The sequence below is a fragment of the Chiloscyllium plagiosum genome, chromosome 3 (assembly GCF_004010195.1).
Source record: "Chiloscyllium plagiosum isolate BGI_BamShark_2017 chromosome 3, ASM401019v2, whole genome shotgun sequence".
Taxonomy (NCBI): domain Eukaryota; kingdom Metazoa; phylum Chordata; class Chondrichthyes; order Orectolobiformes; family Hemiscylliidae; genus Chiloscyllium; species Chiloscyllium plagiosum.
Window position 1 is genome coordinate 112,322,834 of NC_057712.1, and position 15,223 is coordinate 112,338,056.

The window sequence follows — 15,223 nt, forward strand, 5'->3', positions numbered from 1 at the left end:
CCATTTTAAAAAATAATAGTGTAGTTTGTCTTACTCTCACCCTCATATCTGATTTGAATCAGCTACAGTTACATACTCAATTGTAAACTGATCATTTCTGTTTCTCTATGTTTTATAGTTTAGGGAAGGAATCCAAACTAAACCATGATCTGTTTCACAACTCCACCAACATCCAACTAAACCATCCCTAAAAGAAACAGGGAGGCTACTGTTTATATTTTATTGTGTTATATGAATGGTAGAATCATTTTGTTGTTGATTCACAATCAAAACATTAATATCCATCTGTCCTTTTTATCAATGATGCCAGATTGTTTATTAGTAACATCATGAGAGAGTTCAGTTAATATCCTGAATCACAACAGTGAACCTCAGGCAGTTTATACATGCCACCTGAGCCCAGAGATTAAATTCTGGCTTTGAAATTGCTTTAGTCATCTATGATTGTTTGTGCAATAGATCATTCCTTTTAGATTACGTTTTTAGGGGTATTTTTTGCTGAAGGCAGTTTCTTTTTGTTTTGATTAGTATGTCCAGCATTTGATATTTCAATTTATAATGAAGGAATTAATGCAGTTTACTGGCAAATAATTTGCAATGCAAGAGATTATGTGCTCTTATATTTAAATTCTCTCTGTCGTGCACACATGAATAACTCTGCATTCCATCTAATATTTATTTCTTTTTGTGAGGAGATGCTATTCTACACCTCTGCACTTTTTTTAAAAAAAACCAACATCAAATGGCCATTTTTTTGTTTAATGCAATCGACCTGTTCAGAGATTTTCTTACACACGTAGAGTAGGTGGGCCTTGAACCTCGGTCATGCTGGCTTTGAAGCAGGGACACTACCACTATATTACAAGGAGTCCTATCTATTATTTATTGATTATTGCCAGTAATGATAGTTACCTAGTACAAGTAATTGCAGTTATCTAGCCTACCATATGGATGTTTGATGTGGTCTGATTTGAATACTATTTCATTATTGATGCCCACAGTGTATTGTGGAATACCTATCTTCATATTCACTCATTGACCTTTCACACTGGCTGTGAATGAAGGCAGCTGAACTGAAAGTAGATATCGTATCTTCTTCGGTGCTGATAATTACCATTTTTATTTTGCCTTTTTTTACAGAGAAACTTTCTTGTCTGTTGGCAATGTGGCAGCATTTCAATCAGTGACAGACTCTATGTGTCAAGCACTGCCAACCATGAGTAACTCTGCAGACAGCAGCCTGTATGGATCATTGCTTACTCTACCAGCACCCCTGGATGCCTGGAGTCACAAGGTCAGTATGTGCTGGGGATCAGCAATGTCTGTGCTGAACTGATCAAAATCAGGCAAAGATTGTTTTCAACAGCTCTACGTTGTTAACAACAGCATCAAGAATTGAACCAGTTGTGGCATAATCCCTGCCGTCTCACATAGAATCGCATCGAATGTCCAGCTTGGAGTCAGAACATTCAGTGAACTGGTCAATGTTGGTGCTTCATGTGAGTCTTCTCCCAACTCACATCTGTGGAGGCTCCTAGGTTCAAGTGCCAGTCCAGGGTTTGAGAACAAAGATTAAGCTGGCACTGAGAGATTAAACTGAGGCAGCAAGTCCCATCTGGCTACTCAGATGGATAGAGAAATCCATTCATATTTTGAAGAGCAGCAGGAGAGTTATTCCTGTTGCTCTGATCAATCTTTATACTTCAAACTGCAACGCAAGCAGCAGTTTATCTTTTCGTCATCACATTGCTGCCTATGGGGTTGGCTGTTGCAGAATTGTCTTCCACATTTCCTTCATTCTAACAGGGACGAGACTTCAAAAGAGACTTAATTAACTGGAAAGTGCTTTGAGACGTCCAGTGGCTGAGTTAAGTGCGAGTTAAATCCAAGTCTGTCTACTACTCTATCAGCATTTCCTGTTACATTTTTGTAACTTCCCCTGATTAGTGTAGTGAACTGTAAAATAACAAAAGATACCTTCTCAGAGCAGTTACAGCATGGAATAAGGCCATTCAGCCTGTCGTGTCTGCACTGGATCACCAAAGGAGCAACTTATCGAATGCCATTTCCTATTTGTCTCCTCATAGCCTTGGCTGTTCTTCCTTTTTAGATAATAACCCAATTGCTTCTTAAATGTTCTGTCTCCAGAGCACTGTCAGTGTATTCGACATCCTGACCACTGGTAGATCACAAAAAGACTTTCTTCATGTCTCTGTTTATTCTTAGATCTTAAATCTAACCCTTCTGTTTCCCTATCCTTCTACCAATGGGAGCAGTTTTTCCCTATCTACTCTGTCCAGACCCCTCAAGATTTTGAATACTTCTATTAAATCTCCTCTTAAAAATTCTGTTCTTCAAGGAAACTCTTTCCACTTTCCAGTCTGTCTGTGTGATGAGGGTTCCTCATCCCTGGAATCATCTTCAAGAATCTTCCTTGCACACTTTCTAATACTTTCACATCTTTCCTAAAGAGAGGTGTCCAGAACTGAACCCAATTCTCTAGTGTACTATACAGGTTAGATGTAACCTCCTTGCTTTTTACCTCTAACCCCCTTTTAAAAATGTTCTCAGCTTATCCTGCCACCTTCTATGATTGGTCCACATATACACCCAGAACACTTAGTTTCTGCACCCCCTTTAGAGTTACACCCTTTAAGTCATATTGCTTCTCTGTGGACTTCCTATCAAAATGGATCACTCCACTCTTCTCTTTTCTTCTTGTGCATCCATTCCACCATCTTGTCAATATCCTTTTAAAGTTTAACATTAGACAGTTCACAACGCTTCCAAGTTTCAGGTCATTGACTAAGAGAGAGAGAATCTTTAATGAGGGTGCTTCATAATAGAAATAAAGCCAGAAAGCAACAAAAATGGTCCTGACAAAGGGACCTTGGTCTGAAATATTAACGCCTTCTCCACCCCCCCCCCCACACGTGCCGCCTGACCCACTGAACGTTTCTGGCATTTCCTGTTTTTGTTAGAGTTACAGCATCTGCAACATATTACTTTTTATACTTTGTAACTGAGCTTTTCTCCTTTGTTGACCCGGTATTTTCTGTTCAAGGCCTCTGTACTCTTTCCCTGGAGGGCGTTCTTAGCAAGAGAAGGATTTGTCCCAGTGATGCTTGGCAACTTCCAAATTATTGAGTACGGGATGCAGGTAAAATCACTCATCTGGTTGCATTTTCTTTTATGGGAAGAGCTTCAGCCATTGGCTTTAGTCTTTATATTGTATCTTGGGATGGTACATTGTTGGAGATTTTAAGATAACAGTCTGGGCAATGCCATTGATGTGCAACAACATTGTGACTGAAAGATCATTGCCATTGCAAGCACTAATTTGCTGCTGATCACCAAAGATGCCAGGGACTCAGGCAAAGTGATGCTTTAGAGCTGGATGGTTATCAGAATTATTGCCATTCCTGTCTGATCCAGATCTGCCTGTGTAGACTGAATGATCATGACCGAAGTGTAGCTAATGCTGAGCTACTTGGTGTCTCTCTTTTGATGGAAGACGTGATACAGAGCGGGAGTGACCTGTTGAATGAAAAGGATGAGGAGTCAAGTGTTGACACGGTGACTAAAACTCAGCAGGTAAATTTTCAGCAATTACACTTTGTAAAATTGCAGTGTTTTCCCTGTATAAATATTCATGACACGATTGGGACTAATGTTAGATTTGTACAATTGCTAGCCTACAGGCAGAGTTTTGTAGGATTGAGGGTCAGCCACCCAGCTGCCACTTACAGCAGTTTGTGACAGGGAAGCCACCCACCTTGTTCATACTACATCTATTTACGATCTACTTCTGACAACGAAGTGAACATTCTTAGTCCAGTTGATGTTTGGATACTATAAAATACAATTTACTCTGAAACACATGAATTCACTTGGCTCAACCTTATGATTTTTGGTGTTTACCACAGGAGGATGCTGTTGAATTAAAGGAAGATGGAAAACAATCCTCAGTCAGCAGAGTAGCTCCCTCTTTGAAAGCAAAGGACCCTACGTCAGTGTACATGGCTCTTAAATCATTCTTAATATTATGGAAACAACTTGAGGTGTTTAAGGAGGAATGGGGCAGGTTAAAGCTTAGCGTGGAACAAATCAACTCTGTGAGCCTCTACAAACAATTTTGCAAAGTTTACAGGTGAGGAGGATCAATATGAATATATAACTCTATCCTTCTTTATAGTATCCTATTCAACAACACAAATCATCTTCTGTTTCCTGAGTTTGCGATATATAGGTATGAACATTAGACTGGCAATTCTTTACCAATGAAGTTACAAATGGTCAAATGTTTCTTTACAGTCACTAGTTGTGAGGAAAGCTGACAGTATATCATCTTTGATTGTTATAGTTCTTTGTTTTTGTTTTAAGTGTGAATCCTACGAGACACAGTATCACTATGGTGCCGGCGGTGTTATATTCGTTGCTGCAATGGAGTGACAGACATTGATTGTACTCGAGGCTTCAAATGGAGATGCTTGTGTGACAGTCCACTGCAGGGACAACTATACAGCACTAACTCACACTCGCAGGACCATGAAGCACATGGGCATCCTGTCAGAGAGCAGCAGATCATTTACCTTCCTGTGACACTGGAGACAAATTCTCTTGAGCAGCCTGTGATTGCTGACCCCCACAGCCCCCTGAGCAAGTCCTGCTTTCATCAGGTGGAATGGCCTTTTACTGCCATTCTTGGGGAGAAACTTTCCCTTCTCTGCTGGATTTCCTTCAGGAAAACCTGTAGGGAAACAGGGCTGAACCCTGGTGCTGCTTTCTGCCACCTCACTGACGTCTCTATGGTGGTCGGGTGCAATGAGCAGAGTGATGCTCCTGAATTGCTGAAAATGGAAGCACGATATAGATGCCTTGAAAATAAAACTGGATGTTGGAGCCCAGTAGCTTCTGATGGAATAGAACTGCCTATCATAACATTTAACACTTTATACCCATTCATGACTGTGTAATGGCCTAAGAAGAACATAATCCCGTAGTGAAGCTCTACCTATTTACTCCCCACACCCCCTCCAAAAAATGTTCATTCCTCCCACTTTAACATCCATCTCTCAATGGAAGAAAATTCCGGCCCGCCATGTGATTTAGCACCTTGAGGCTTTAGGAGAGTTTGATACAACAGAATGACTTTCACTTCTATCTGTCACCATTTGAGTTGCAATCTCCTCTCTTGATTACAATGACGCCTGGAGATGGACAGTCCAGAAAACCGAAAGACCTGCTGTAAATCAGAGACAAAAGTTGAAATTCCTGAAAAAGCTCAGCAGGTCTGGCAGCATCTGTGAGAGAAATCAGTGTTAATGTTTCCTTCCTTAGGATTGAATTCTGCAGTCCTCTGGTGTTAACCCACCCTGAAACAGAGAGATGTGTGAATTCACTGGATGGATGGCCAGATTTAATTAAATACTCCAAGGTCACATGATTTGCAGCAGTCATTTCACAGCTTGTTCCTGTCCAGTTTTTTAAAAGATTCTAACTGAAAGTTCATAATACGATACCCGTATTGAGCAGGACATCCCAATTGCTAATGGCTCCCTTTGTTGTATGTGTTCATGGTATATAGGCATTGCTGGCTGGACCATTATTTGTTGCTCATCCTTAGTTGCCTGAAGATATCATTCTTTCTTATGCCCAGGTCCATAAAAATTGGTAGTCGGGAGAAAATGAAAAGAACCTGGGAGAAAGTCCAAGGTCATCAGTTGCTGGAGAAGGAATGGTGAAGTAGATGGGGTTAAAACTGTTGTAATAAATGATCACCAGCCATTTGTGTTTGGAGCTTCCACATTGGACTGCAGCTAAGTGCTGTGCAATAGCTACAACTTTAATTTTATTTGTTCATAGGATCACTGGCTGGCCCAGAATTTACTGCTTATCCCTTATGGCACTGTAGAAGGTGGTGGTAAGCTGCCTCCTTGAACAGCTGCAAGCATTCGGGTATAGGGACACCCTCAGGGTTTTGATCCAGTGACATTAAAGGAACAGTGACATACTTCCAGGTCAGGATGGTGAGTGGTTCAGAGGACAATTTGCAGAAGGTGATGTAACCATGTATTTACTGCACTTGTCCTTCTAGATGGAAGAGGTTGTGGATTTGGAAGGAAATGTGAAAGGTGCAGAGATGTCTTTAGCCTACAAATTAAGTAGAAAAATCAGATCAACAGCAGTAGCCTGAATGAAAAGCTATTAGAATGCCTTCAAGATAATTTCTGACAGCATTGTGTTCTGGAACCAACCAGAGAGCATCTAGTCAGGTTGTATGCTTGCTCGCTGAGCTGATAGTTTTGTTCTCAGATGTTTCATCATCATGCTAGGTACCATTAATAGCTGAGCATCCGATGAAGCGCTGGTGTTCTGTCCCACTTGCTATTTATGTGTCTCGGTCTGTTACAGCGGGTGGTATCACTTCCAATTCTTTTTTCTGAGAGGTTGGTAAATGAGGTACAAATCTATGTGTTTATTGATGGAGTTCTGGTTTGAATGCCAGGCCCCTAGGAATGCCCGTGCGTGTCTTTGTTTAGCCTGTCCTGGATGGATGTGTTGTCCCAGTCGAATTGACCAGTATCTGGTCAGCGTCAGTGACCAGATACTCAACTACAGAAGCAATCATCCCAACATCCACAAATGGAGCTGCGTCATAACATTATTTAAACGAGCCCCAACACACTGCAGCACCTCAGAACTATGAGAATCCAAGGAAAAACACCTGTATAATGTATTCAAGAACAACAGGTACCTGATAAGCACAGTCTGCCGATTCTTACACAACAGACTGAAACAAGAAGACACAACACGCTCAGAGAATCTAGCCACCCAGCCGTACATTAAAGACATCTCGGAGATGATGACCAGACTACTCCAGCCCCTAGGCATCATAGTAGCTCACAAACCTACTAGCACACTGAAACAGTTCCTGATGAATTTAAAGGACCCCAGCAGAATGAACGTCATATAGTAACTACCCTGCAAGGATTGCAATAAACATTACAATGCACAGACGGGCAGGAACCTAGCCACCAGGATACATGAGCACCAATTAGCCACCAAAAGACATGACCAACTATCACTAGTATCCACACACACAGACGAAGAGGGACACCAGTTCGTCTGGGACAATACATCTATCCCTGGACAGGCTAAACAAATACACACAAGGGAATTCCTAGATGCCTGGCATTCAAACTGGAACTGCATTACCAAACATATTGATTTGGATCCCATTTACCAACCTCTGAGGAAAAGAACCGGAAATGATTAGATTAGATTACTTACAGTGTAGAAACAGGCCCTTCGGCCCAACAAGTCCACACCACCCCGCCGAAGTGCAACCCACCCATACCCCTACATTTATCCCTTACCTAACATGGCCAATTCATCTGACCTGCACATCTTTGGACTGTGGGACGAAACCGGAGTACCCGGAGGAAACCCACGCAGACACGGGGAGAACGTGCAAACTCCACACAGTCAGTCGCCTGAGGCGGGAATTGAACCCGGGTCTCTGGCGCTGTGAGGCAGCATTGCTAACCACTGTGCCACCGTGCCGCCCACTACAATAGACCAAGATACATAAATAGCAAGCGGGACAAAACATCAGCCCTTCATCAGAGGCTCACTGATGATGTTACCTAATGTGGTGACGAAATGTCTGAGAATAAATCTACCAGCTCAGCGAGCAAACTTACAACCTGAGCTACAAATCTTCTCCAAAATCACAGCACACCTTATTTTATACTTCGTATTATATAATGTGACAAGATTAATTAATAACCTCAGAGTAAGGGCATCCCTTGGTAGCAACGACGACAGTAATGATTGAAATTTATGTCCAACTTAAAAAGGAGAAGATTGGGGCTAACACTACTATTTTAAACTTAAGTAAGTGCAACTACGTGGGCACTGAGTGAGCTGTAGTAAACTGGCACATGAGCTGTAAATAAGAGTGGGAATAGAGGGAGGAATTCAGCAAATTACCATTATGAGGGAAGTGTTACTAAGCAAACTGCTAAGTGTCTTTGTTCAAATGAATTTCTTCCTAGCATTTTAAGAGGTGGCCAATGAAGTAGAACATGCCTTAGTGAAAAGTTGACAAAATTCCTTTGAACCAGGAAAAGTTCCATCAGATTAGAAAGTACACAATATGACCCCTCTCTTCAAGAGGAAAGAGAGGTAGTAAATGGAAAACTATAGGCCAAATAGCTTGATATTTGTTGCAGCAAAAGTCTTTGAATCGATTGTTAAAGACATTATATCTGCACTTTTAGGAAAATTCGAGGTAATTGAGAGGACTCAGCATGGTTTTGCCAAAGGAAAATCATGTTTAATAAATTTATTGGAATTCTTGGAAGGAATAACGAATGCAGTGGATAAAGAGGAGCCTGTACATGTACTCATAGAGTCATAGAGATGTACAGCACGGAAACAGACCCTTCGGTCCAACTCATCGATGTCGATCAGATACCGTAATCTAATCTAGTCCCATTTGCCAGCATTTGGCCCATATTCTTCTAAACCCTTCCTATTCATGTACCCATCCACATGCCTTTTAAATGTTGTAATTGTACCAGCCTCTACCACTTCCTCTGGCAGCTCATTCCATACACGCACCACCCTCTGTGTGAAAAAGCTGCCACTTAGAAATCTTTTTCTCCTCTTACCCTAAACCTATGCCCTCTAGTTCTTGACTCCCCCACCCCAGAGGAAAGACCTTGTCTATTCACCCTATCCATGACCTTCATGATTTTATAAACTTCCATAAGGTCACCCCTCAGCCTCTGACGCTACAGGGAAAACAGCCCTAGCCGATTCAGCCTCTCCCTATAGCTCAAATCCTCCAACCCTGGCAACATCCTAGTAAATCTTTTCTGAACCCTTCCAAGTTTCACAACAGACTTCTGATAGGAGGGAGACCAGAATTGCACACAATATTCCAAAAGTGGCCTAACCAATGTCCTATACAGCTGCAACATGAACACCCAACTCCTATATTCAATGCTCTGACCAATAAGGGAAAGCATATCAAACGCCTTCTTCACTATCCTATTGACATGTGACTCTACTTTTAAGGAACTATGAACCTGCACTCCAAGGTCTCTTTGTTCAGCAACACTCCCTATGACCTGCCCATTAAGTGTATAACTCCTGCTAAGATGTGCTTTTCCAAAATGCAGCACGTCACATTTATATAAATTAAACTCCATCTGCCACTCATCAGTCCTTTGGCCCACCTGATCAAGATTCATTGTACTCTGAGGTAACCTTCATTGTCCAGTACATCTCCAATTTTGGTGTCATCTGCAAACTTACTAACTGTACCTCCTATGTTCACATCCAAATCATTTATATAAATGTACTGTACTTAGATTTCCAGAATGGGTTTGATAAGATGCCACATCAAAGGTTTTTGGTGGAAAATAAAAACGTGTTATGTCAAGAATAACATATTAACATGGATAGAAGATTAGCTGGCTAGCAGAAAACAGTGAGTATGTATAAATGGGTCTGATTGGTAGGATGTGGCAAGTGGAATCCCATAGGGATCTTTGATTGGGCCTCAACATTTTACAATTTACATCAATGACCTCGATGAGGGGAGGGGAGGAATTGGAGCTAAATTTGCACATGACTCCAAGGAAGTATGTCGTAAGGAGATTGTAGACAGATGTTGATTGGTTAAATGAGTAGGCAAAAATCTGGCAGCATTATGTGGGAAAATATGTAGTTTTTCACTTTGACAGGAAGAATGAGAAAGAAGAATATTACTTTAACTGAGAATGACTGTAATTTCAAGTCTCAAAACATTACTATGGAGTATATCATCAAAAAGGCTAATGGCATACTATTCTTTATTACGAGCAAAATTGAACATAAATTAAGGATATTATGCTTCAGTTATACACAACATTGATGGAAGCGGTTTTGATCTTCTTATTTAAGGAGGGATGTAAATGTATTGGAGACAAGTCAGAGGATGTTTTCTAAATTAAAACAAAGGTGAGAAGGTTTTAATCAAGAGAGTTGCGTGACTTTGGAATTCTTTACCTTAGACGTCAGTGAAGTTGGGTCCATTAAGCACTTCTAAGGCTGAGGTGGGTAGGTTTTTGTTAGGGCAGGTGAATCAAGAGTTAACAGAGTAGATGAGAATGTGGATTTAGAAACACAAACACTTCAACCATTATCTTATTGAATGGTGGAGAAGGCTAGAGGAGCCAAATAGCCTACTTATGCTCCTGGTTCATATGTTTGCATGTGCTTGGTGAGTTGGTGCATTAATCCCCCAGTCATTTAGTAGTCTGTTTTTTGTGAGGTATCAGATAGTAAGAACAACTTGTGCATCCACGAAACAGAGCAGATCCATTCATTTTAAGCTTTGAACATTTTTTGAAACTTGCTCATTCGTTGATTGCTAAACATGGTTTTTCAAGAAAATCATTAAAACCGAGGACTTTGCCCTCCACTCTAGAATGGAAATCCTGTACCCAGCTTTGACAGTGATCACCGGTCAAATAGGCATGGAAGATGAGTACGAGAGAATGATGATGGACAACCAGCTACTACTCCCACCAGAGGGGACGTCAAAAGCAGAGATGAAAACTCAACAGGTAAGTTGGATACATCAGAACGAAGGCCAAATCTGGTTTAAATTGTCTTCTTAAGGCATGTTTTTCCAAAGCAGGTCCTCATAAACAGCTCAACATTTTGTGTAATCGTCATAGCTTTTAATTTAATTAATGGTTGCATTACTGAGTGGAAGTACGGCTATCTCCATATTTTATTGGCAGCTAATAAGCTCTGTACAGTGTCCCACCCTGCCATTGAAAATATTGGTGGGGATGATGGCAACTTCACGCCCATTTTAAACTCCATGGAGTGATAATTTGACAGAAGTGGGCCTTCCACCTCTCACTCAGGTGTAATACAGAAATCAAATGAAAGTTTAAATAACTGACCACCTTGTCTGCTTTTGTTTTTGTTGCAAGCTGCACAAAATTCTTGAAAGCATGGAATGTTACATGATCCATGAGCTTCAAAAGAAAATCGCAAAGGAGGTAACACTTGTTATGTCAGAAAGAGCCAGAGGCGAAGCAACTCTGCCAATAGGTAAGGAACGACATGTTCAGCGAAAGGCTAAGAGCTCTTCATTACACAGGTTACTGTTTCGCCACCACATTTCCCTAACAGCTATCAAGTCATATTCTTTTATTTCTATCATCAACCTTATTAGAAATGCTACATGCGTTCAGATAAAGAGCCTAGTCGGCTGGCATTCAATACCAGATTTTATTGAACTGAAGTTTCACTGTGGGTCATGGTAGGATTCAAACCAATGTCCTCAGAATATTAGCCTGGGACTCTGGATTACTAGTCAAGTGACATCAACGCTATCCACTTCCTCCCCATATCTGCAACAGCACTGTTGTAAGAAGACCAGAGGAGTTTTCCTTAGTGATTATAGCAATATGTATCCATCATTCAACATCACTAAAGATATTATAACACCACTGTTTGTGGGATCTTGCTGTGTGCAATTGGCTGTTTCTTTTGCATTATGACAATTCAAAAAGTATTCCATTTGCTGTGAAATACTTTAGGAGGCTCTGAAACCAGAAAAGTTGCTATACAAATGCATCTAACTTCTACCTCTCATTCTCCTCTCATCCTAGTACAATTATATCCTTCTCTTTCTCTGTGTTCTGGTTTCTCACCTGTACTGTTTACTGAAACTAACAATATCTGATTCATTGGATAAAATGTGATTATTTGATTCATGAATTCCTGCCTAATATATTCTCATCTTTAAAATTTTAATTGAAGAACACACTAACAACATTAGATATCCATAGACTAAACCGGTCTGTTTTCTTCAAATCAATGGATATCAAAGGAACATAGAAACAGAGTAGGCCATTTACCCCTTGAGCTTGTTCCATCTTTAAATGAGTTCATGAATGATCTTTGCCCTACCTCCATACACCTGCCTTTTGCCCATATCCCTTAAACAAAAAGAAAATCTATCTCAGGTTTAAAAAGAACAACCAGTCCAGCATCCGTTGCTGTTTGTACAAGAGAGTTCCAAATATCTACCACCCTTTGTTTTTCCGAACATCTTTCCTAAACAGTCTGGCCCTAATTCTCAGACTATATCCCGTAGTACTAAAATCCCTAACCAGTGGAAACAGTTTACCTTTATCTACCCTGTCTTTTCCAATTAATAAAACATTGAATCTATTTACAGTGTCCTCTCCAGCGGCCCTTCTTGGCAATGAATACCATAATTTTTTCCCAGTTCTGCCTGACTTTCTATGACATATGTAATTTATGGCCCCTTTTACTGGAATTTTTCACCAGAGGAGCCAAACCAGTTGTTATTCATCTTAACTGATTTAGAAATGGTAAAAGATTATAAAATGTGATTATTTGATTTATTAATTAATTTTATTTATTAATTTTAATCCCAATGAGTGGATTAGATTAGATGATTATGTGTTGGAACTGAAAGACAGTAGAACTAAAAATACCTGATTTGCGAGCACTGAAGATGTTTAAACACTGTGGTTAAAAAAGGGGAAGAAATGTAATGTAAACATTTACAATTCTTCTTTCTTCCAGATGTTTGGAAGCATTCAGCCATGACAGAAAATATCTTGTTAGTGAGGCCTCAAATTGTTGAGAGCTTTGTGCAAAAATTGAAGGAGCACTCCCAGGAGACTGATAAAGAGGTATAGAACCAGTTTGATTTGCCAGCACTTTAAAAACTCAAAATAAACTTGTGACTTTGTGAATTGTGAACTTGTTATCAAATGCCAGTAATAGGTCTTGGTTAACAAGGTCCTTTCATGAGCTAAATAGCTGTTCTGGTCAAGATTGAAATGGTTGATCTTGTAAAGTTAAAAGGTCTTTTTTAGCTGCCTGAAGTCAGAGACAGTCATTATGAAATGCTGTAAATGTCAGCTCTGTTCCATTGTTCTTTTGAACATTTAATTTGTAGAATATTCCAAATGAAAAATAAAGTTACATCTGTTTTCTTTTCATCGGGCTTTCAATCATATGTTAATGAATTTTGGAGGAGCTGGAACTCAGGTAAATGAGAGTCTGTTGGTGAAACAAGCTATGTTAGTGTAGAACATAGAACAGTACAACACAGGAACAGCCCCTTCGGCCCACTGTCTCAATACTGACCACGATGTCATTAAGTAATCCCATCTGCCGTTTCATGGTCCATTTCCCTCTATTCCATGCCTGTTCATGTGTCTGTCTAAGTGCCTCTTAAACTTTGTTAATGTATCTGCTTGTACCATCACCCCGGCAGTATGTTCCAGGCACCTACCATCCGCTATGTAAAAAAACTTGCCTCACACATCTCCTTTAAACTTTCCCTCTCTCACCTTTAACCTATGCCCCCTACTATTTGACATATCTATCCTGGAGAAAAGACTCCGACTAACCACCTTAAAAATGCCTCTCATAATTTTATATACAAGTTGCCCCTCAGCATCCAAGAATCTAGCGAAAGCAATTCAAATTTGTCCAACCTCTCCTTATAGCTAATACACTCCAATCCAGGCAACATCCTGGTAAACCTCTTTTGCACCCTCTCCAAAGCCTCCATACACTTCCTATAGAATGCTGACCAGAACTACACACGGTGCTCCAAATACAGCAAGAGATATGTTCTGGATTGGATTGACTGTGTTAAACCTACACTGAGTGGACAGTCCAGTCAGGCAGTTACCCAAAGCTTATCATTGCAGCCGATTTACATGAATTTCCCAATGAGTGGATTAGGTTAATATCTTTTATCACTGTCTGCAGTGAGATTAAATGGAAAGAGGGGTTGACGAAGATGGCTCAGGTAAGGTAACCTGCGACCCTTTCCTCAATAAATACAACACCAGGAGAGTGTAGAGATAACAAAATACAGTGCAAGATACAATGAGATATACCAGCATGCTCCTGGCCTTCAGTTTTGCTCTGTTGGGAAAGTACTTCAAGTTTAACAGATCATCCCTATCAACCCACTCAGTAGCAACCCACTCAGTTCCATTTTGGGTACATTTTCAAAAGTCCTCTCCTGCTGCTGCACAAACAGCTGGCTCTATTCCCCTGTGGTTGCCCACTGAGGTCACCAGCAGCTAATTTCCCATTAACCATGCTCTGTGCGCACAGGTATACCCCTGAGAGCCGGGCAAAGTCTTTCAATTAGACCAAGACTAGAATGTTCACTTGGGTTGAGTGATGCCTGAAGGGTGACAGATTAATCTAAGTAGAATTGCAGTCTCAGTTCCTGTCAGCGCATTACAGAATTGTTATGGTTCAGTAGGAGGCCATTTGGTCCATCTGTCTGCACGTGCTCTACAAATGAGCACCTTGACTTTGTCCCAGTCTCCTGTCTTTTCCCCTTAACCCTGCTTATTATTTCAATTTAACTCAACATTTAATCCCATGGGAGTGGGGTGGTTGGAATCAGAAGCCAAAAACCTTGCACACCATCTGTAGCATTACGATGATGCATATATGAAGCAAAACATTGCTGTGTGCTTCAAAGATTTGATGATTTTTGACAGATTACCTTCAGCAAAGACCATTTAAGAGACTGCCTTCTGTCTCTAGCTTGTGATGTAATGGGGAGAGAGCGCAGCAACTTTGAGACTTATTCCATGTGTTATGAAAACATACTTCGTCAGGAACACCAACTGCTTTACCAAAAGGAACAGGTATGGAACAGTCCATTTAACAAGAAAGATTTAGTATTTGGCTGTTGACTCTGAAAAGTTTATGTTGTGACTATTGTTTTTGCGATGGCAATGTCACATTGATTTCACTTCAATTCCTTTTGAAGGGATATGTTTGTGATAGCAATCAGAAGAAGCGATAGATTCATCAGATTGGCATATGTCTGCAATTACGCTGTTGGTATATTTCTCTGTGTTTGCTTACATTCATATGTGTGTGAGTGTGTGTTTGTGAGATTGTATCTCAATATGGACAGGAGCCTGCTGGATGGCATTAATATATACTATTTTCTCTAGCAATATTATTATTATGTTTGATTCCTCTGGTGATGTGGGGAAATAGTTGATACTTACCTCTCTTGTATGTTGGAAAAAAAATTAATTATCATCAAAGTGAACTGCTGCAGTCCATCTTATAGATGGCACTGTCCCATTGTGCATTGGCGGTGGAGTGAATGTTTAACACGGAG

General features: G+C 40.5%; 1 protein-coding gene across 1 annotated transcript in view; it reads left to right on the forward strand.

The window, feature by feature from the left end:
* The window catches only part of LOC122540021 (coiled-coil domain-containing protein 162-like), a 62,882-nt gene that overhangs the window by 2,114 nt on the left and 45,545 nt on the right, over positions 1-15,223 (forward strand). The window contains exons 2-9 of the mRNA XM_043675318.1: positions 1,141-1,294; positions 3,065-3,160; positions 3,436-3,594; positions 3,927-4,150; positions 10,484-10,622; positions 11,001-11,121; positions 12,631-12,740; positions 14,586-14,735. Coding sequence (XP_043531253.1) covers positions 1,141-1,294; positions 3,065-3,160; positions 3,436-3,594; positions 3,927-4,150; positions 10,484-10,622; positions 11,001-11,121; positions 12,631-12,740; positions 14,586-14,735 — 1,153 coding nt within the window. The remainder of the gene's footprint in view (positions 1-1,140; positions 1,295-3,064; positions 3,161-3,435; positions 3,595-3,926; positions 4,151-10,483; positions 10,623-11,000; positions 11,122-12,630; positions 12,741-14,585; positions 14,736-15,223) is intronic.